Raw genomic sequence first — 22,840 nt, 5'->3', positions numbered from 1 at the left:
ATCACAAGCTCACTTGAAGCCATTCTGTACAGTTTTCATTCCTTATTTAACTGAGCTCATTTGGGTTTGAAAAGGGAATGTCCTTTCTCTTCTGTATCTTCATGGGGAAGATAAACTTCTTTTTTCCCGTTTTCCCTATAGCCATCTAAGTTTTGAAATTTGTTACCTCTCTGCATTATATGTAGAGAAAATAGACAACATTAAAACTGAATTATGTAATATATATATATATTGATGTTTACAAAAGCATAACGTAGAAAGTTAAAATGTCAAATGTAATTATATCACTTCATTTTTTTCTAAGAGGAATAAACTCTTACATAAACTGTTAATATCATTTGCTACAGCAACTGATAAAGCTGGAAAAAGGAGGCAAGCTTTTATGTACATTTGCCCCTCACCAGTTAGTTAGCTAAAGATTCTTCATTTAAGTTCACAAACCTGAAATTTCCAACCAATTACATTTAAGAAATTTTCTGTTGCATTTAGAGATGAGTTGTCATGTATGTTTTATTTTGACGAAGGCGGCAATTGTAAATGCCAAAGTTTCACATCTTCCCTCTCCTACCACACCTTAATGGAGCTTTTTTGGTCTGAACCATATGTAGGTTCAGGCCATGCAAATTATATGTAAAATATGAAGTGAGTTTTGGTCCTTGAAGAACTTCCAAATAGGTAACAAAGATGTTAGCACAGTAATAAAACTGAGCAGAGGATTTTATTGGGTCCTCTGCAGTGAAGAAGCAACTGACTTAATGCTCTTACTGGATGCTGAAAGGACTGGAGTGGAAGGGATTTGTTGCAGTTGATGTAAACTAAGATTTTGGGGGTTTTTTATACTTTATTAGAGAATTTTGAACTAACGTATAGAGTTATCTTGCACAGGTATGGGAATCTTAAGATTAAATTCTACTTATTCTTTAGCCTGTAACTTCAAAATTTCTAGTTCTTGGAAGGTTGGAAGTGCTGCTGATTTGATGCACATATTAAAGTAATTGGCAGGTGTAATTTAAGCACATCATGATAAATTTGTTGGCATGTTAATTTATAGGCTAAGGACTGGGAATGGGGGTTGGACTTTAACAGGTGTGAAAAATGAAATCTAAGTTGCATTTTTAATTTCCAAATTAAATTATAGGAAACTGAGTTTTACTTTAAAAAAATGGGTGTTGTCAGTGTAGTGGGTTTAGTTTTAAAAGTTTAGCCTTTTTAAATGCTTGTATTGAAAATAAAAATTCCTTAAAATGTGACTTCCAGGATATGCTGTAAAAGCTGATCTCTCACCTACTTCTCCTAGCCACTTTAAAAACAGAGTTGCAGAGAGGTGGTTAACTGTTCCAGAGAGGGTATTTTGCTTAGTTTGACGGTTAGGGGTAAGCTTTTTGAGACAAAATTGTTGTTGCTTAGTTTTAATGTAGTAAGGCTTTGAATATTTGTGTTAGGTTGTACAGTACTTCTAGATTGTATATTTTCTAAATATTTGCCTAAAAATATCTATACATTTTGTATTATGAAATAAGTGGTGCTAGTGTATTCCATTCTGATAAGGAAGGTTAAGGAGATATGTTTGTAATTTTTTTTTTTTTTTTAAAAAGCTTTGAAACTGTAAATATTCATCTTCTCATTTCTAGGTAATTTTTTTGTTGTTCTGAGTATGTGTTCCGTAGATGCCCAGCATCAAAGATATTTAGATGCCAGTGGTTTTGCAGTTCTATTTGAGTACTGCAATTCTTGTTTGACAGAATAGTTTCATTATGTTAACTTTGGAGAATGCAGAGGACATGAAAACACTTTTGGGTTCTGTTAAGTAGGTAAAATTTGTAATAGAGAAATTTGTAGCACATTTATGTGACTCTTACTTTTTCTTCTTGAAAATACCTAAAAGCTTGGAACAAAACTGAAAGAGACATAATCATAAAATTAATTAAAATTCATTTACTAGATGATACTGGGTAGACATACAGTAGTTTGTACAGCCCTGATCTGTGTAGAGGATGCTGCTGCATATGCACAGATACTAAATAAGTACTAAGATGTCTGTTTTCAGTGACCTGTTTTGAAACTCCTGGATATGGTTTTCGGAGAAGGTGATGTAAAGTACACTTGAATCTGTAGTGAGTTTTTCCAGGCAGGTTTTGCTGCCTGCTGCCTCTAACAGTTTATTTACTTTCTAATTAAAGCCATCTGGTATTTCAAACAAGTACCCTCATATTCCATAAAATAAATACTTAATAAACCTTTTAAATAGTCTTTGATTAGGGCTTGAAAAACCCACTTGCTTTTTCAGTATCAACTTGACTAGAAAACTTTGTCTTAATTACTAGAGAAAAAGATATTCCAATTCAAGAGAAATGATCTTTTCCATTTAAAATACATTGTTCTCAAGTGTAAGGTCAACATCATTACCTGAACAGAAGACAGCTGCAGTGATTTCCTGCTGTTCTGAAGCAGCTGTTGTGCAAAACCAACAGGGGTCAGGGCCGTTTCCCATCCATTTGGTCCTGTGCCAAACATGGTATGGGATGCCAGAAGGATGTCTTAAGTTTGGGACATGGGTGCTTCTGTGCAGCTAAATCAATACTAGTAATGATGTGAAGCTTTCCACAAGGGTCCTTGAAGTCTCAAATGCCTAAACTTCCCAAGTTTTGTGATTAGCACTGTAAGTAAATGATATTTAGATAGGGAGTGGTAAGATCATTTCTTGATGTATCACTTTAGTTCATTATAGCAGTATATATAGGGTTCTAGCACAAGTAATTTTATATTCAGATCATTGAAACTTGTTAGCTATGGAAAGATCAAGAAGTAATGTATGATTATAGACTATAACTTGGATTTTTCTTTGTAATTGAATCAGAATCATTCAGTTGGAAAGTTGCATTTTTTTTGTGGTTTCTACATGTGTACCTGCACATTCAGTATCTCGTAAGCTTTGTTGCACTGACAGTGGCCCTTTCAGGATTTAGTGGCTCAAGCCATGCGAAAGAGTCAATGCAAATCTGGTTGCATTTGTATAAAACTCTTAGTGAATTTTTGAGTGCTTTTAATAATACCTCATAGAAAAAAAAATTATATTTTTTCTTTGTGTAAATAGTATTTTTGTCCTTCGGGAAACCATCAGAGTGGCACTGTATATGTATAGAGTGTGAAAAGCAGGTAAAGATGGCAGATGTCCCAAATCATTTACTGAAATTGTTTTTTGTAAAAAGAGTTTTGTTTTTTTTTTTTAAAAAAAAGCTTTTGTTAGATAGACAGATTTTTTATCGTCCTGTGGGCATTATTCTCCTTCTTTTTTAAAAAGAGAATGTGTTTAATGATTAATATGGACAAAAGCATTCAAACCTCAGATCGTTTCTTAATGAAGAGTGGATATTACTTAAATGTGAGGTTAACATACAGCTAACTTTCTCAGTTTTGAAGTGATATGTTTGAAATTGGCTTTGTGTTAAAAGCAGTGATTAAATTGCACAGACTTTGTTTTTAAATAGTTGTAGTCTCTTTAGGGTTTGTTTTTTTTTTTTTAAGGATTAAGTTGTAACCTGCTGCATTCTCTATCCTACTTCAATTGAAAACCATTGGAGTAATATTTTTAAATTACCAGTTTGCTTTCATTAAACAAAATATCTAAATTCAGACTTTGAAAAAAGTTAAGTTACTAACCAGGCTTTAACCATGCAAATGATTATTTTCTGAATTAAAAAAGAATGTTATACTTGCTTCTTTTCTAGCTGTGTAAAAATATGTTCAGACTTAGCAGCTCTCTCTACTAATTGAAAGATTTTGAGGATTAACAAGTACTAAAAAAAAAAAAAAAAAAAAAAAAAGCCTAGGAGGTTTAAACAATAAATCTGTTCAGGCTAGAGTTGACTGCCAATGTCTAAATTCAGAAGTCATAGAAAAATGTTTAAAAAATCCTTGATGATACTAGTTTTTCATATAGTAAGACTTTTTACTGATCTTAATAGAGCATGTTTGAAAAATTAAGCATCCATTAAGTAACATAGCATCTGTGTTAATCTTGGGTACCGGTCTTTTTAGGTACTGTGATGCTGTGAGTTTTGAAAGAATTCTATTATGTAAATACCTTCTGGTGAAATAAAGCCCAAAGCAAAAAAAGTTTCCATCTAAGAATAATTCACAGGAATTGATTTCAACTTAATGGTCTGTATTTTACTATGCAAGAATATTCTTTTGTCATTTACTGTATTTTGATAGGTAGAATTTAAATCTAAGAAATACAAATGCTTCTATGCTGGATGAAAAAGTATCAAGTCTTCTTTCCTAAAGATTTCAGTTTTATTTACAAAGGTATTTTCTCCTGTTCAGATGAAAAGCATGATCATTATCACTCAGTGAATCAGTAATTATTTTAAAAAAAAAAAAAAAGAAAAGAAAAAACCCACACACAAACAAACAAAAAAAACCCCCCTAAAGAATCCTAAGTCCCCATTCAGTGCTCAGTCTGCTGGTGGAGCTTTTTCCCATTTGAAACCTGCTACTTGAGGGTATTACCTCAGTATCCTGTATTCTGAGTTCCTATGTTCTTTAGCAGGTCCAAGACAGTTAATAGTTGTTTATTTCCTGCAAGAATAATATATCCCAATTCAGCTTTGCTGTAAAATATAAGAAAAAACTAAACTTTTGTTTGTTCTAGTAGTAATCCTTTGATACAAAACTTGAAAAATACTTTAAGTAGTGCATATCTTTTATACACTGACTGTGGATTTTACATGTGTGGAGATGTGAAGAACAACAGGTCTGCTTTAAGCATAACACTTTCTCTCCTGGTGTTTTAAATGTATTTTAAAAATGTCATTCTCCTGGACTGCATCCTGATAGCTTTTCTTTTTCTTAATTTGCAGTGACAGAAGCAGAAGCTTTGTTCACAGGTGGTGAAAGCTGGCACTTAGCAGTTCAGTTCCATCTTGAGTCTGCCTATACATTTTTGTATTACTATGAGTATAAAAAAGCTAAACAATGTTTCAGTGCAGCTAAAGACATAACAAAACTGCAGATTAATCTGACAGGTAAGTTTTGCTTGTACAGTCTATGAGGATGGTTGGTTGGACCAAGCTAACCTACGATTTGTTGGGGGTTTTTTATGTACCGAAGTAAAAGAACTATATTTTGAACGATCTTTACTTTTAACTGGTAGGACTTACTTGTCTGCTAAGAATTAGCATTGCTTAGAAAAGGGAAGAGAAATATACCATCTGGTTATAATATCATCCCTAATATGCGTGTCTGAGCAGGTGTAGTATTATGATCCTTCCTTCTCGTGTTTCATATAAAATTCTAGGTCTAGTTGTCTGTGTTACAGGACTTCTAAAACTAGTTGGTGTCATGATGAATATTTTTGTTTGTTTGGAGACACTTATAAAGAAGTCTGCATGATGATTTGATGCAGTTTTTCACCTTTTATGCCTAGATCTACTCCATGTAAATAGCATTTAAAAGTCACTGCCAGGACTGTTATCATCATAGGAAATAAGTAGAAAAGTCAAATTTCTGATGAACAGAAATATCAAAGCTCCAATCACTATGGAGACTTTATAATTATCCTTTCAGAACCTATTCTTTGGAGTTAGGCAGGTCAGATTGCTGCACTTGTAACTTCATTTAAAATTACATGTATAGATATGGGACTGGTCTAGCTGGTCCTGCTAGGTAATCAAAATTACATAAAATGCACACTTCTTCTGTGTAAGAACTTTCGGTTGTGCCTGAGTAGAAATGCAAAAACCTTTATATAGATGTTTTCTATAGACATATTAGTGGAAAGGAGTAAGGAACTGAAACTTGCAGCCTCCTTACCTATTACACCACTGTATGTCACAAGGCTAGCTGTTCCTTTATATTGGAGCTGCAGCTACCCCTGCTTATATCCTGAGTCAGTTTAATATTTAAAAAAAAAAAAAAAAAAAAAGAACAAAAAACAAACCACAAACAACTTTTGTGGAACTCCATGCTCACTTTTTCAAAGGTTTTAAAGGTTTACTTTGAAAAATCTGTAATGAAAATCTTGTGGCATAATGTTTTTGCACAACTATGAATTGATCGTATTCAGTGGTATCTGCTTACAACATAGGAGGAATTTCCATATATTTGTTTAGAGTTCCATGCGTTTCAGTTGATCCTACCCTTTTTTCCAATGCACAACATATACTGTATGTGTGACAAGTTCCATGTGTGGCATGTACTGCAAACTTGATATTATAGGGTGGTTTTGTTTAAAATTAACCTAAATTTTTCTTGTTTTTTATTAAAAGCATCAGTGCCTGTGATGATACTCAAGCTATAAAAATTTAATTAACTAAGAACAAGTAAAATCAAAGTGGCAGGTGGCTACTCACAGATATTACTAAATTTACAGCTATGTTTTGGGAGTTTTTTCCCTTTAAAGGAGATCTTTAGATTTTGGATTAATAATTTCCTTAAATCTAACCTAGGAAAAAACCTGCTGTTTGGGGGGAAAAAAAAAAGTTTGGATGCAGTGGAATTATGTAAATTTTTTTTTTATTTCTTTACCAAGAGGTTATGCTAGTCCCAGAGGGAGACTGTGATGATATAGTCTCTTGGAAAAATGTTGTGAAACTCTTAAAAGTTCTGTGGTTTATCTTCATAAATCTATTAGAATAGTTATGAAGGATGTCTAACCTGAAGGCAAATGAACTAAACTGAATATGTGGGAATTACTGGCGTTCTAGACAAATTCATTTGACTTGCATGTTTTCGCTAAGTGGAAGGAATGTTACATCATCAAAAAAGACTTTGCTTTAGTGTAAAAATTCAACCTCTAGCAAAGACATTTTTAAGGCTTTTGGAAGGAATTTCTTTTTTAGGAAGGGATTTTAATAGGTTTTTATTCCTTAATGGTTGTAATCCTTACTAGTTGAACATTTTATTACAGCATGGAAAATTATGCTGTTCTTAAAGAGAGAATTTGGAACCAATATTTTCCAAACTTATTTTAGAAATGTGTGAATAAATCATACTTGTTTTGGGTTGTATCCTTTTTTTAAGTCCCATTAATCCAGGTCTGTGCTGTATTCATCATTTATTAAAAAGCATCCTTACATCTCTCACAATGAGTCACAACCATCAATAACTCCACAAAACAATTTCCAGTAAGAGAGAAGACTGTGGTCCTTCTTACATATAAATTTACTAAAATGAAGGTTAGTAATCCAAAATAAACTTAGAAGATTAATAATGCTGAACTCTGAGATCTGCATATTGTCTGCTTATTGTTTTCATGCCCAGTAATGCATCCCTGGGAACTTCTAATATGGAACAGAAAGTAAAGTCTCTGTGTAGATTCCATCTCTTTTTGTGAGGATTTATGGTGGTATAAAGCAAGCAAACTTTTCCCCCAGCTTAAACACATATGATATATATTTTCCAAATAAAAATGATTATGTTTTGTCCCTGTAATAGCAAGGAATTCTTTGCTTTAAAAAATGGGGTAGGGTGTGTGTGCATCTCAGAGCATAAAAAAATCACAGTTTCTGGGTGGTAGCAAGTAAATTTATCAGTAACCAGCATAGCTTTGCAAATGTTTTATTCAGCTGTTTAAGCAGTAAGGCATAATAGGAAGTGAATTACAGCATAAGGGTTTTCAAGCATTATTAAAATTGAGAATTGAGTGCTACTGTGTAAAGTTAGTATGAATCATTATCCAGTATTTCTCTCTGCATGTCTCTCTTCTCTACAGTGTGCCTTGTGATTTTAAGGTGGTATTTTTAGAACCTTTTTCATTTCTTCATAAACTCTTAACACAGGCCTTTCCCATTAAAAGGGATGATTGGCAGAAAAGGGGAAATCAGTTTAATTTCTGGTTTCCCTACTGCTCTTTTTCCACCTCCAGGAAGAAAAGGGTGTGAGTGCTATTTCAGTGCCTGTGCCAGGTGATTATTACTGACAGTGGCCTCATCCTCACGCCTTTGTCACATGAGCAGTCAGTCATCTTTACCTCAAAGATTTTTATGTCCTGCAAAATGTTCAAAATGATAATGAAATTAACAACTTGATCTTAACTGGTTCTGCAAAAGCAGCAGTGGATCAGCATTCAGTCCTCTGTTTCTGTTATTTGACTTTCACATTATCTGAGCATTGTATCATAGTAATACTAAGTAAGCAAACCTCCAAATTTTTTAGAGTAATTTTTAGCTCCATTTTGACTCTGGTTAGGATTGTGTTATTTGAAGTTACTGTCCTGAAATTGTTCTATGATTTCTGATTGCAGCTTGCAAACAGGTTGCTAACAGAGGAAGAACAGACATGTTTTTCTTTTCAATTTGGTATAAATGTCAATTGCCACTCTGAAAACTAGTAAAAGTTGTCTGAGGGTCAAAAAAAGAACTGAAGAAACAGCACAGGAATTTCACATTGTGCATTCTGAATATTGATTAATTCAGTGGTCAGCCTTTATTGGTTTGCTGTTTCACACTCTCCCATGTTACTTTTACAGTATCTTATGTGTTGTATTATGGTAACGTCATGTCTGTGATCCCTCTTCATAGACCTAAGTCTTCAAATGAAGATCTGAAGTATTTAAAATGATGGCCTGTAAGATATTACGGGTTTTTCATTTGCCTAAATGTCTCCATGTTGTCATTAACTTTTAGCAGGCAAATCGAACAGTTGTTTGTGGTTTATTGCTAGGGAATAAGTAGGGAACTGATGAAACTTGATGACTATGAGTTTTCAAGAGACAATATGGTGGGTTATGGGGAATTTACCGAAAAGTGGCTTTGCAAGACCTATCTGGCTGCGTTTGTATGTTTGTAATATATATTTCTTTTGTATGTCATAGCTAGCAGTAAGAATGCATATAGTTTGCTGCAAACAGATCAAGCAGAGTAAAACAACTGCTAAATTTCATAGGTTAATTCTCAATGTGTTTCTCTTTCTATTTTGCTTTTTTGTGCGTAACTTTCTAGTATATGATGGAATTACTGGTTTTTAGTGTTCATTAATATAAACTTATATTAATTTTCTATAGGTGCTTTGGGGAAGAGAACACGATTTCAGGAAAAATATGTTGCACAGCTTATTTTGGATGTCCAAAGAACAGATGAATTCCTCCTTCCTCACAGTGAACTAAGTCCAGCTCCAACACCTCTAGAAAACTTAACAATGGTATGTATTTGAGAAAAACTGGTTTAATTTCTTGAAATGAAAATGTTCTGAACCTTTTCTTGGGTGTCTGCAAGGGAAAAGCATGTGGTGCCTAGGAGAAACTTTCTTATGATTTCTGAAAGTTTTTGGAAAAGATGTGGGGCAGTTGTTCGCCTAATATTAAAGGACATGGGGTAAAACAACATATGACTGTCTGCAAGACAGATGTGGCTACTCAACTAAAAGCTGTTTGCAGATGTGATCTACAGTTTATGTATTAATTTCTAGTGCCTAAGAATGATGAAGTTAGGAGAACAGGTGAGATAGATTTTCAAAATATTCTGCAAGGCATCACAGAAATGCACAGACATGTTTAGTAACAGTGTGAAAATAGGAAATTGGTCTAGGTATTCCTACTGACATGAATTATGTGACTTGGCCCTACTGGTCCTAAGGGTGTGCATGATGAATTCAATTATAAATTGTTCAACAACCACTGAATTGTTTCAGGATGGCATTTTGCCTTCATGAGGAGAAGTTTTGGTTGGGATTTGAAGTTATTTGAACTTCCTAAAGAAGCCAGAGATAAATTGAGGCATTATGGTCCAAGATTTATCCTTCAAGTTGGAGAGCCTTTATCAAAAAAGATTATGCCTTGATAGACTTCCAGGTGAAGCAGGGATCTCAAGCAAAAGAATTTGACAGTACTTCTCTATTTCTAAATTGAACGCACAAATATCTTAGGAGACTATCCTAGCTTTTTTTGTTTGTCCATTACTTTGTCATTAGTGTTGTATTTGATTTGATGAAAAGAGATTGACTGCATACATGTCACAACTTATGATAGAATGATGTATAGCAACCCATTTAAGGATAGTGAGAGCTCAGGGGAGGCCATTGGTGAGCGTCAGGCTTAGTTGTAGACTTCAAGTACAACTTACCTAGAACTAAATTATAGGACGCATTGTTCTCAGAGAGTCCGTAACTGGGATATTGTTTGACTATTTTTTCCAGTTATTTGCGACTTTCTGAAGAATTTGCCTTTGTAGTCTATATCTGATAAGTACTTTAGTTTGGAATAAAATAATGACATCATTTCAGTAAAAAAGGGAACACTGTTTTAGGCTCTAGGTGTAACCTGGAATGATATATGTTATCCTTGCCAATAAAATACTGTATGCATATGCCCTTTTAGTGAACAGACCCAAAGATACTGAAGTAAGTTTAGCAGAGAGTTTGAGAGAGAAAATTGGCGTGTTTGGAACCTTTTAAAATTAGTCATGCTTATGTTAGCCTCACTTTCCTACTAAAATTTTACTGAATGTATCTTGAAAATAATGCCAGAGAAAGTAAGCAGGTCTACTCTTTCTGAAAAGTAAAAATGTGATGCTAGAAAGGACTTGAGAGGTTTTGGCTACAGGGAGGGTGTTGAATTTTGTGCAAGTCTGAGCAACTGTGTCGTATAAATCTGTCATACGTTACTCGGGCTGCCTATTAAGGAAAGTTAGCCATTCTGTTCCAACAGTCCACTTCTGGGGAAAAAAAAAATTAAAAAATCACAACCTTTTATTTCTGCATTTTGTGTGTGTCAGAAATTCTAGAAAATAGTATTAATAGAACCATGTGCTGCTTTGAGGAAAACCTCGGGTATTTGAAGTTCACATATTTTATTAACATCATGTGTGAGCGTTCTGTCACGGATATTAGACCAGGCTTGACTAAGTAGACTCTCCAGTTCATGTTTGCGTTGAATTACCAGTTAAAGGTTTGGGGTTTTTCCCCTTTTTCTAGCATGACTTTATTGATAATGTAGTATCAAAATACAACTTATTCATGTGATTTGTCAGTCTTAACTTAATATTGAGTCCTAGTGTTTCTTTTGCCAGGTCTGGTCTCAAATTTGACAGACTTGAGTGTATTTTGAAGTTCTTTTAGCTAAAATTGGAATTAATGCTATTCTTCATCTGCCAAAAACTACCAACAACATCATTGCATCTCTGTCTAAGTTTAGGACAGATGCTTGGTGTATCTTGTATACTTTTAAAAGACTATTCATGGCAAATGCATAGAAGCTAAGTCTTGAGAGGTGCTGAGAATCTCCACAGAATTATTGTATGTGTATAGAAAGCTAAAAGGCCTGTGATCATGCTGTGATCACACCTCTCAAGTGTTCTGATTTTACATCTGCCATTCACAGATAAAGGAAAATACTCTATTTGTCTAAAGATAGGAATTGTCCTGGATGAGTGGAAAATTTCTTAAGAGAACTATACTCTGCCAGTATGTATAAAGGCCAAGTTGAGACTGGTCACACCTAATTTTCATCTCCTTTTTTGGAGTGCTTATTTGTATGGTCTTAAAGTTTTCCCCCTATTATTGTTCAGTAAGAAGACTGATCAAGTTATTTTGCAATTAAGCGGTCAGTAATTTAATTCCATTAAAAATACAACCAATATAGCAATGTGACCAATTGTTTGGCTGGTACCTAGGCTGATTTCTTGTCAAGCACTTCCTGCTTCCCTCTGGTGCTGAGCAATTATGTTATCTGTTATTTCAAATGGCACTAGAAGGAAAACTATTTGCATTTCAAAATAAATATTTGAGATTGTAAATTCAAAGCTTTGCTCACAGGTCAGTTTCTGTGACCTGTCATCTCAGGCTTGAGGTGATGCCTAAGGACTCTTGATATGAAGGAGTACTTTAAAATAGTTTGATTAGTTTTAAAAAATTCAGAGCTGTTTTTGTTTTGAGGGAATGAGGAATTTCTTTTAAAACTCTAGTGTACACTTGCAGTGCAGTTCAGTTGATCAATATTCATAGTGAAGTTAAAGCAATCAGTACTGTTTATACAGACTAGATTTTAAAGATTATGTAGACCAGAAGCTGGAAATTTTTAACTAATTGCCTTGTAACATAAATTACAATTTAATTTATATCTAATGAAGTGGTATCATTATACTAGCATAGTGCTGTGTTCTAAAATCATTTTCATCTGGAAGTGATAGATAATCCTTATATGTGCTAATGTAGTAAGAGAAGAAAATGATGGTGTTAAATATGCCTTCAAGAGTGGAAAATCTTCATTATCCCCTTAAATAAAATAAACTTATTTTCTTCACATTTGCTGTCAAATCACAGTTTACTTTCATTTATATAGTGATAAAATACTGTTGATGAATGAAGATAACCCACTTTGAAGCACTCCACTTTTTGTTCTCCTGTGGGCCCTCATTTTGACCTTGCCAATGGAAGATATTCATTGGAAACAGCTATTACTAGGACATAGAAGGGAAACAAATAGGAAGCTCAAAAACTGTTATTATAAATCTATTTTCTGTTTTTAATAGATTATAAAAAATACTAGTGGTAGCTAAAACCCAGTAGTACAAGAATTAGTTTTAAGGACTGTTTTTTTTGTTGGTTTCGGGTTTTTTTCAAGGGAAGGAGAAATAGTATTACAGCTACCTCCTCCTTGTTTGCAGCCAAAGGAATCTTTTGTTGTTTGCAAACGAACACAAATTCTATAAACATAGTAATTTATACTTTTCAGCCACAGATTATATTACTTTCTTCTTAAAGTTAAATGACAGACAATGAACTTCAGGTAGCATGCTTGTTTGTAAAAGTTAAACTGAATACTCCTTAAACATTTGGTTCCAGAGGAAATTTGATGAAAAGTCATAAGTACTTCTCAGGAGCAAACCTTTCAGAATACCCCTTCTTGCCTTTACCAGGTGTCCTCATTTTGGCTGGGGTAGAGTTAATTTTCTTTCTAGTAGCTGGTATAGTGTTATGTCTTGGATTTAGTATGAGAATAATGTTGGTAACATGCTGATGTTTTCAGTTGTTGCCAAGTAATGTTTATACTAAGTCAAGGATTTTTCAGCTTCTCGTGCCCAGCCAGCAAGAAGGCTGGAGGGGCACAAGAATTTGGGAGGGGGCAAGGCCAGGATAGCTAACCCAAACTGGCCAAAGGGATATAGTCCGTACCATGTTGACGTCATGTCTAGTATATAAACTGGGGGGAGATGGCCTGGGGAGGTGGATCGCTGCTCGGGACCTAACTGGGCATCAGTCAGCAGGTGGTGAGCAATTGCCTTGGGAATCACTTGTATATTCTAATGCTTTTATTATTATTATTATTGTCATTTTATTATTGTTATTCTTATCATTTTTAGTTTCTTCCTTTCTGTTCTACTAAACTGTTCTTATCTCAACCCATGGGTTTTACTTTTTTTTCCCTGATTCTCTTCCTTCATCCCACTGGGTAGGGGGGAAGTGAGCAAGTGGCTGCATGGTGCTTAGTTGCTGGCTGGGGTTAAACCACAATACCAGGACAAAGTATCTGGAGGTGCTGCCTCAGTGGGTTTTTTTCAATCTGTGTTTCATTAATTTGTACAACTCCTTTAAAAAAAAACAAAACAAAACAAAAAAAACAAGAAAAAAGACGAGGACCAGTTCCCTGTATAAGGAATTTAAGTGTACTGGCAGAAGGCGTCTTTCCTTAGTTGCTCTTTGCTGATACTTAAGAAGAAATCCATACATTCCTAGAGGTCCATGGTCACTAGCCTGAAAACCTGCATGTTAGGAAGGCATTTAAAACTAATCTGTTTTAGCTTGTCTGTATATATATATGAAATAGAGGAGGAAATTGTTGATAATACTGTGAGCAACAATTTTAAAAGGAAAATCCCCTTCAGCCCTTATTTAAGTAGAAAATCAATATTCAGGTAACCTTAAAGTTGCTCTGAATGCTCTTCCTCCTGCATGACAACCAGTATACTTGTAGCAAAAGTAGTTTGGATGATGATTCCTTCTGCTGGCTTAGTCAGTTATTCTATCGTAATCATGGTAAATTACTTCCCATTGTGTCATTTTCTGACGTTCGTATTATCCTTTTTCAAGCAAGTCTATATCTTTTCATACTTTGAAGGCATAAATTTCTCTGCAACTGTTTCTATCTATTTTAAAATATTTTTTTCTCCTCCAACAGAATTATGATTTAAATGATGATACACTGCTTAATGAGATGAAATTAGCAGACGCTGATCAGTACCAGGTACCTGATTTGTGTGCAGAAGAGCTTGCTGTAATCCTTGGAATATGGTAAGTCGGTTCATAGTTACTTAAAAAAAATACTGCATGAATCATTGTGATAATGAAATAATGAAGTGGTGAGTTGATGGAACTTTTTTTCCTTCATTATATAGCCTGGCTAAAATGCTAAAAGATTTGCATTATACATGGATAGCATTTTCAGTTACCTCAGAGTGAACGTTAGTGTCCAGTTCAAAATTTCAGCAATGTTTCATTAATTGCTATATTGTTCTTTTATCCTGGAAGATCTTCTTGTTCTTTGTGTCTCAGATTAATCATGTTTCAAATGTCAGGTGGCATTAGCTACCATACAGTGATGACACCGGTAAATTTTGAAAACGTATTTCAGAATCTGCAATGGTCAGCTTCCTATGCGGATCAACCATGTCTTTCAAGCAAAAAGCTGTCCTGCTGTTCAGTGCAATGGGAATACTTGTATAAATTCAGAGTGTCCATTGCTAGTTATAAGCTATAGTAAAAAGTCCTTGTGGTTTTGCACCTAAGTTTTTTTTCTTTTCCTGGCTTTCAGAAATTATGTGCTACATGGGTTTTGGAAATGGCACAGAAGAGCAAAAAGCAGCTTGAGATTTGAGGATCATAAGCTGACTGCTAATGGATAGCCTCATTTTCTAATAGAGAAATACTTTTTCTATGACGTAGTGTTGTTTAGCCAATGATAGTTATCACACAATTTTTTGTGTGTGATTTGTTTCAGAAGTATTAGTATGTCAAAGTAAAAACAGTGATGTTGTTGCAGTATTGTGGTGGGTTGACCGTGGCTGAACACCAGGTGCCCACCAAAGCTGCTCTATCACTGCCCCCCCCTCAGCTACACAGGGGAGAGAAAATATAATGAAAGGCTTGTGGGTCGAGATAAGGGGAGGGAGAGATCACTCACCAATTACCGTCACGGGCAAAACAGACTCGACTTGGGGAAAATTAATTTAATTTATTACCAATCCAGTCAGAGTAGGGTAATGAGAAATAAAACCAAATCTTAGAACACCTTCCCCCCACCCCTCTCTTCTTCCCGGGAACAGCTTCACTCCCAGATTCTCTACCTACCCCCCGCCAGCAGCGCAGGGGGATGGGGAATGGGGGTTGCGGTCAGTTCATCACACATTTTCTCTGCTGCTCCTTCCTCCTCAGGGGCAGGACTCCTCACACTCTTCCCCTGCTCCAGCATGGGGTCCCTCCCACGGGAGGCAGTCCTCCACAAAATTCTCCAACGTGACTCCTTCCCACGGGCTACAGTTCTTCACAAACTGCTCCAACGTGGGTCCCTTCCGCAGGGTGCAGTCCTTCAGGCACAGGCTGCTTCAGCGTGCGTCCCCCGTGGGGTCACAAGTCCTGCCAGAAAACCTGCTCCAGCATGGGCTGCTCTCTCCACTGGTCCGCAGGTCCTGCCAGGAGCCTGCTCCAGTGCGGGCTTCCCATGGGGTCACAGCCTCCTTCGGGCATCCACCTGCTCTGGCGTGGGGTCCTCCGCGGGCTGCAGGTGGATATCTGCTCCACCGTGGACCTCCCTGGGCTGCAGGGGGACAGCCTGCCTCACCATGGTCTTCCCCACAGGCTGCAGGGGAATCTCTGCTCCGGCACCTGGAGCACCTCCTCCCCCTCCTTCTTCACTGACCTGGAGGTCTGCAGGGTTGTTTCTCTCACGTGTTCTCCCTCCTCTCTCTGGCCGCAGTTTCTGTGTCGCAGCAGCTTTTTTCCCTTCTTAAATATGTCATCCCAGAGGCGCTACCACTGTCACTTATTGGCTCGGCCTTTGCCAGCGGCGGGTCCCTCTTGGAGCCGGCTGGCATTGGCTCTGTCGGACACAGGGGAAGCTTCTAGCAGCTTCTCACAGAAGCCTCTCCTGTAGCTCCCCCCCTCCTTGCCATGCAAACCCAATACAAGTATTCATCATTCTTACCTCTCAAAGCCCTTTTCTGATCTGAGCTGCAAAATGGTGGAATCTGCAGTACTGCTGAAATATCTTGCCCAAGCCAGAAGAAGGGCAGGAGCCAAACAATAAATGACTCCTAGTTCCCAAGTCTCAGACCAGTGTTTCCTCTGCAGGGGCACATGGATGTTACAAGATCTATCTTTGTGATAGAGAGACAGCAATAGTAGGCCAGCAAAAGGCTAGTGAGACGATTCAATGGCATAAGCTAACAACCCAGCATTTGGAAGTAGTTTCTTTGTGGTGGGGGGCTTTTTGCTTGTTTTGTAGCACACATTATATTTCTCTCCCCTCTTTCCCCACTTGCCAAAATTTTCAGTTATTTTTCCCCTTCTTGTCCCATAAAGTGCAGTGGAAATCGTTAGTGGAGAGAAGATTGTTTCCTTTCATATGCCTGTTTCTCAGACTGCAGTTTTTTGAAGGGCCAGACACTTGCTTGGCTATATAGTTGAAGTCAAATGTGAAGTTGCATGTCTGTGGTTTCAGCTATGGCCATTAACCATTCAGCCCATCCACTGTAATCAGAAGTTCATGAGTGGAATACGTACTGTGGCTTTGTATTTTCTTTATTCCCCAAGTCTTAAACTTGTTTTCTATTCAAGGCCACATCTAGATCCAGTTTGAGGACACAGAAGTGGAGTGAACAGTAGGTTGACATATGTTCTTGCCCAGTCACTTTCAGTCTTTCACACTGACTCAAGTCAAGGCAAAGCCTTCCCCTTCCTGAGAAGCATTTTCATGCGCACTTCGTTTTTTAACACAGTATTGTCTTATATTCATAGAATCATAGAATGGTTTGGGTTGGAAGGGACCTTAAAGATCGCCTAGTTCCAACCCCCCTGCCATGGGCAGGGACACCTTCCACTAGACCAGGTTGCTCAAAGCCCCATCCAGCCTGGCCTTGAACACTGCCAGGGATGAGGCATCCACAACTTCTCTGGGTAACCTGTTCCAGTGTCTTCACCACCCTCACGGTGAAGAATCTCTTCCTAATATCTAATCTAAATCCACCCTCTTTCTGTTTAAAGCCACCCCTTGTCCTATCATTATACTCCCTGATAAAAAGTCCCTCCCCATCTTTCTTGTAGGCCCCCTTTAAATACTGTAAGGCTGCCATAAGGTGTCCCAGATCCTTTTCTTCTCCAGGCTGAATAACCCCAAATCTCTCAGCTCTCTCACAGGAGAGGTGTTCCAGCCCTCTGACAATCTTGTGGCCTGCCTCTGGACTCACTCCAACAGGTCTATGTCCTCCTTATGTTGGGGGCCCCAGAGCTGCAGTACTCCACATGGGGTCTCACAAGAGCAGAGTAGAGGGACAGAATCACCTCCCTTAACCTGCTGGTCATTCTTCTTTTGATGCAGCCCAGAATATGGCTGGCTTTCTGGGCTGCAAGTGCACATCACCAGGTCATGTTGAGCTTCTTGTCAACCAACAGCCCCAAGTCCTCCTCTGTAGGACTGCTCTCAGTCCATTCTCTGCCCAGCCTGTATTTGTGCTTGGGGTTGCCCTGGCCAAATCTGTCAGGCATGATTTGCCATTAGTGAAACCATGGTGGCTGTCACCAATCACCTTGTTATTTTCCATGTGCCCTAGCATAGTTTCCAGGAGGATCTGCTCCATGAACTTGCTGGGCACAGAGGTGAGACTGACTGGCCTGTAGTTCCCCAGGTCTTCCTTCTTTCCCTTTTTAAAAATGGGGGTTATGTTTCCCCTTTTCCAGTCAGTGGGAACTTCCCCAGACTGCCATGACTTCTCAAATATGATGGATAGTCGCTTAGCCACTTCCATCTGCCAGTTCCTTCAGGACCTGCAGATGCATCTTGTCAGGTCCCATGGACTTGTGGACGTTCAGGTTCCTTAGATGGTCTCAAACGTGATCTCCTGCTACAGTGAGCGGTTACTCATTCTCCCAGTCCCTGCCTTTGCCTTCTGCGACTTGGGCAGTGTGGCTGGAGCACTTGCTGGTGAAGACTGAGGCAAAAAAGTCATTGAGTACCTCAGCTTTCTCCATGTTCGAGGTAACTAGGTCTCCCATTTCCTTCGGGAGAAGGGCGCTCATTTTCCCTAGTCTTCCTTTTATCATTGATGTATCTATATGTCCTGGTTTCAGCTGGGATAGAGTTAATTGTCTTCCTAGTAGCTGGTATGGTGCTATGTTTTGAGTTACGTATGCAAAGAATGTTGATAACAGTGATGTTTTCAGTTGTTGCTAAGCAGTGTTTAGACTAATGTCAAGGATTTTTCAGCTTCTCATCCCCAGCCAGCGAGAAAGCTGGAGGGGCACAAGAAGTTAGGAGGGGACACAGCCAGGGCAGCTGACCCAAACTGGCCAACGGGGTATTCCATACCATGCGATGTCACATCTAGTATATAAACTGGGGAATGTGGGGGGGGGGGGGGATCACCAGTCGGGGATTAACTGGGCATCGATCGGCAGGTGGTGAGCAATTGCACTGTGAATAATTTGTATGTTCCAATACTTCCATTATTACTGCTGTCATTTTATTAGTGTTATCGTTATCATTATTAGTTTCTTCTTTTCTATTAAACCATTCTTATCTCAACCCATGAGTTTAACTTCTTTTCCTGATTTTCTCCCCTATCCCACTGGGTGGGGGGAAGTGAGCGAGCGGCTGCGTGGTGCTTTGTTGCTGGCTGGGGTTAAACCACAACACTATAGAAGCTTTTCTTGTTGCCCTTGATGTCCCTGGCCAGATTTAATTCTATCAGGGCTTTAGCTTTCTGAACCTGATCTGTGACTGCTTGGATAATTTCTCTGTATTCTTCCCAGGCTACCTGTCCTTGCTTCCACCCTCTACAGGTTTCTTTTTTGTGTTTGAGCTTGCACATTATTCAGATTGTATCATCCCTCCTGCTTCCACCCTTCTGAGGGAAATTTTAATTTGTCTGTTGGTCTTTCTCTTTCCTCTCTTTCTTAATGACAGGGTAGAATTTGAATTTAACATTGGCTGGCTGCACAGTAGGTTTCTTGACCACAGTATGTCACTTTGAAACCGCTACTGTTGCGCTCTGAATAGCGGCTGGAAACCATCTTGACTGCCATCTGTGTGTGCATTATAATCCAAGTGGTATGTGAGTTTGGCAGGACTCAAGGCAAGAAGCTCATTTAAGAAACTAAAAACAACCACCAAAAAAAAATACAGTGTTGCTTCCCCGTAGGAATGGTGAATGCCATGCAGCGGGTGAGATAATGTTAAGCAACTGAAACTATTTCAGTCATAGTTGGAGACAAGATTTGATATCTAGCCATGTTGCAGAAATGTTAGTAGAATGCCAGCTTTGAGAACTGTTCTTCTGAGGGGATTTACGATACAGCCCTTGTGACTGAGTGGAGTTTAGGCTTGGATTCCTGGCCGTAACCTTGGTGTCTATACTAGCTATTGGCATATCAATTTGCAAGGAAGCATATGCATGTTAAAGCATTTAGCATTGGCTTTTAAGCAAAACATACTTCTCAAACCTTAGGTATAGGAGATTTCTTGCTTTTCGTTCATGCTTGAGGACTTCAGTTCTGTAAATACCTCATTTCATAACCAATAAGTTGGCTTTAGAATTCCTTTAAGTTTCAAAAATGGTTATAACTAGACTTTGGTTTAGGTCTAGTGTCACCTTAATGGTATCAGTTTTTGACTGCCATTGTCAGCAGTGGATGTTTTTTCTAATGCAGATAAACTTTCAGACACTGACCTGGTATGTTGAAGAAAGGCAGCCTGCAGGTAAAGGAAAAGTTGTAAATTGAGCAAACTTTTTGCTATACGTTTCACTTTGCTTGCTAGTATTTGTTTTACAGCAAATATGAGAGAAATTGGCCTTAATTCAATGGAGATTTTTGTAGCTAAATAGCTAAATAATGTTAACTTGAAGTCAGCAGCATGCAGAAATCTTTGTGGATAGCAGAACAAACTGAAAATTGCTACAACTTCCAGGAAACACTTAATTACAATTACATAGGATCCTATGGCATTACCTGAATACACATAATGTTTCCTGCTGTGAAGTAAGTTTCATTTCAAGTAGGTTACAATGATCAAATGGCTAAACAAAATACTGTTACAGTATCAGTACAAACGTTTTCATCTCTTCCTCCCCAATAATATTTTAAGAGGATATAAAATATTTTTTGAAGTGTTGAAGTATCTCATGCCAGCTGTCTTTACAAAAATCCAAGCAGCATCTTATGCAGTATACTTAATCCAGCTTGTAAATAACATGCATGAGCCTGAATCAATTAGATTTTTTTTTTTAAACCTCTCTCTGTTACACTGATTTAAGGAAAGAACAGCTTATTTATCAGTAAGCCATTTGTATAAAAAAGTAGCAATGTAAACTGTACCCAGCCGTTTCTCTTTGGCATCTGTAATTTGAGGCAGTTTCCTTTAAAGTGTTTGGCTATTCTTTCTTCTCTGCAAATTCCTTTTCTTCCAAATACTGAACAGTCTGCAGAACTAAATCTAACAGGAAGCATTTGCCTCTTATGATAATGAAACTGTAGCTAAAACAAAGTATAGAGGGGGAGGAAAACCCTCCCCAGTCTGCCTCGCTTACACAAACGTTTCCTATTCTATTGTATCCAGATTCCGTAGTATCTGTATAGGAAGAAAGTGTCTAGAGGTGTCTTCAGATCATCTCACTGCAGGAGTAATGCAACGTGAAGGAAACATTAAAAGAAACTCCTAGGAGTGCAGAAGCATCACTTGGCTAGGGCTTTTTTGATATTTTGTATCAAAGTAACTAGACATGATGGTATAAAATTTGTTTTATAGTCAGGCCTTAAGACTGTGGCCAAAATTTGGTGTAGGGCCTCGAACCAAACTTTCAGAGGCTGATAGAAAATGATATTAATGTTCCAATTTAAAAATAAAATAAAAATATTTTAAAAAAACCAAGAATGGGCCAATGTACAATTTAAATAATACAGTGTAAATGCCAAAATGCTGGGAAACTGAGAGGGGAGTATGTTTCCCTTGTCGCTTGGAAATAGCCCAAATTAGATAGCTGTTACAATAGACAATAGCAGCTGTGTGTCAGCAGCTTGGGAAGAAAATCCCTTCTCATCACTGGATTCACCGTTTTTTAACAGGGGAAAGCTTTTAGAAATTTAATACAGCTATAGAAATTTCTAAGAAAGCAAAGAGAAATATCCAATGGCTGGTTATTTCTTAATCTTTTGCTGTCTCTCAAGGATCAAATCAGGTCAAAATAATGTGTTATACGGAGTTACCTCAGCTCAGCCAAAGACTATGCACCAGTCTTCAGCTGGTAAGGAAACCATCAGGAAGCCTAGCTTTTATTATACAGTACTAAATTGGATAATAATATATTATACAGTTTACGCAGTGAGCTGTAGAATTGTACTTGAAACAGCTGCATAAGCACTAAATACCATTAGAACTAAAGGATTTTTAACAGAATTACCAAATATGAACTTTTGAATCAATTGCATAATTAGAAAAAAAATCCCAATATACATGCTGGCAATGAAAACATCATGGGAAACTTGGGTAGGTGAGAAAGGAAAACACTTAGCTACTTGAAATTTGAGAATCTCTTATTAGCTGGCTGTCCATTCTCTAGTCAATGGAGAAATCAGCACCTACAGAGTGTGATTCATTTCACTTCAGACACTTACTTTACAATGGATTGAACCACTCCCTACATTTATCTGTATTTTTGCATTGACTCCGAAGGAAGCATACACAGTTAGCTAGATTGAAGGCCTAAATTTTACATGGTTAAAGTTACATAAGATGGATCATGTGCTTATTAAGATTTTTTAAATATATATATTTATATATTTTTATACATATATATGATTGCAGCCTTCTTTGTGCTTTATAGCAAGGTCATGCTGTATAGCTTGTATCAGAAGTACAAGGCAATGGCAGGTAAACAGCTGTTTTCATCTGCTATTATAAGAGAGAGCATTCTTTCTTTTGAGCCATTGAGATGGAAAAGGTTATGTTAAATTGACTGTGGAAGGCCAGAGTTTACACATGTTGTCCTATGAAAGTAAAAGCTACGAAATAAAATCTTGGACAGTATTAAAGGTGATGAAGGTTTTTCTGTTAAATACTTTTTGGCACTCTGGCCCATCTCTATAAACATGCCATATAAGTGTTTTTGGGTTTTTTTTTTTAAAAAAAACCAATTACAGGTGCCAGGCAGTGTAGTGATCTCACCATGGTCAGCTTATGGCTCTTTAAAATCACTGCTACAAAATATATTGCTGCGTACCACTACATATAGTTGTGTGAAGAGATTCCATCTGGGGAAATTAACTTCCTGTCTTGCTATTCAGAATGCTCACATAAACATTAGTCACTTGAAATACCTTTGTGAAATCTTGAAAACGCTTGTAAAATGATCAGTTTGTTGGGTTTGGCTCTTTTTCATTCACAGAATTAACACAGCTGGTAAAACCACATAGAAATACAGCAAATACTCATAAAAATGCATATGTGTTAAGTCTGACCTATCTATTCTTCATCGTTTATCTCATGCTAGTTAACTGTAGTTTAAGTAGTTACCTGAGAAACTTGAATTTGCATTGTCTGCACTTGCAGAGAGGTGATGTGCCAGGAAACATAAGCAAACAAAAACTCAGTAGTTGTCTTTATCCATCTAACTTTATACTCTGTCTTCAAGAGTGGCTG

The 22,840-nt window shown here is 37.3% G+C and overlaps 1 protein-coding gene across 1 annotated transcript in view; it reads left to right on the top strand.

Annotated features, from left to right (window-relative positions):
• TTC27 (tetratricopeptide repeat domain 27) overlaps positions 1 to 22,840 on the top strand; it is a 139,860-nt gene that overhangs the window by 20,642 nt on the left and 96,378 nt on the right. The window contains exons 6-8 of the mRNA XM_030035326.2: positions 4,863 to 5,027; positions 9,005 to 9,141; positions 14,114 to 14,226. Of these exons, the coding sequence (XP_029891186.1) occupies positions 4,863 to 5,027; positions 9,005 to 9,141; positions 14,114 to 14,226 (415 nt within the window). The remainder of the gene's footprint in view (positions 1 to 4,862; positions 5,028 to 9,004; positions 9,142 to 14,113; positions 14,227 to 22,840) is intronic.

The sequence above is a fragment of the Aquila chrysaetos genome, chromosome 13 (assembly GCF_900496995.4).
Source record: "Aquila chrysaetos chrysaetos chromosome 13, bAquChr1.4, whole genome shotgun sequence".
NCBI lineage: Eukaryota > Metazoa > Chordata > Aves > Accipitriformes > Accipitridae > Aquila > Aquila chrysaetos.
The sequence above is the reverse complement of the archived record's forward strand: the minus strand, read 5'-3'. Positions and strand labels throughout refer to the sequence as shown.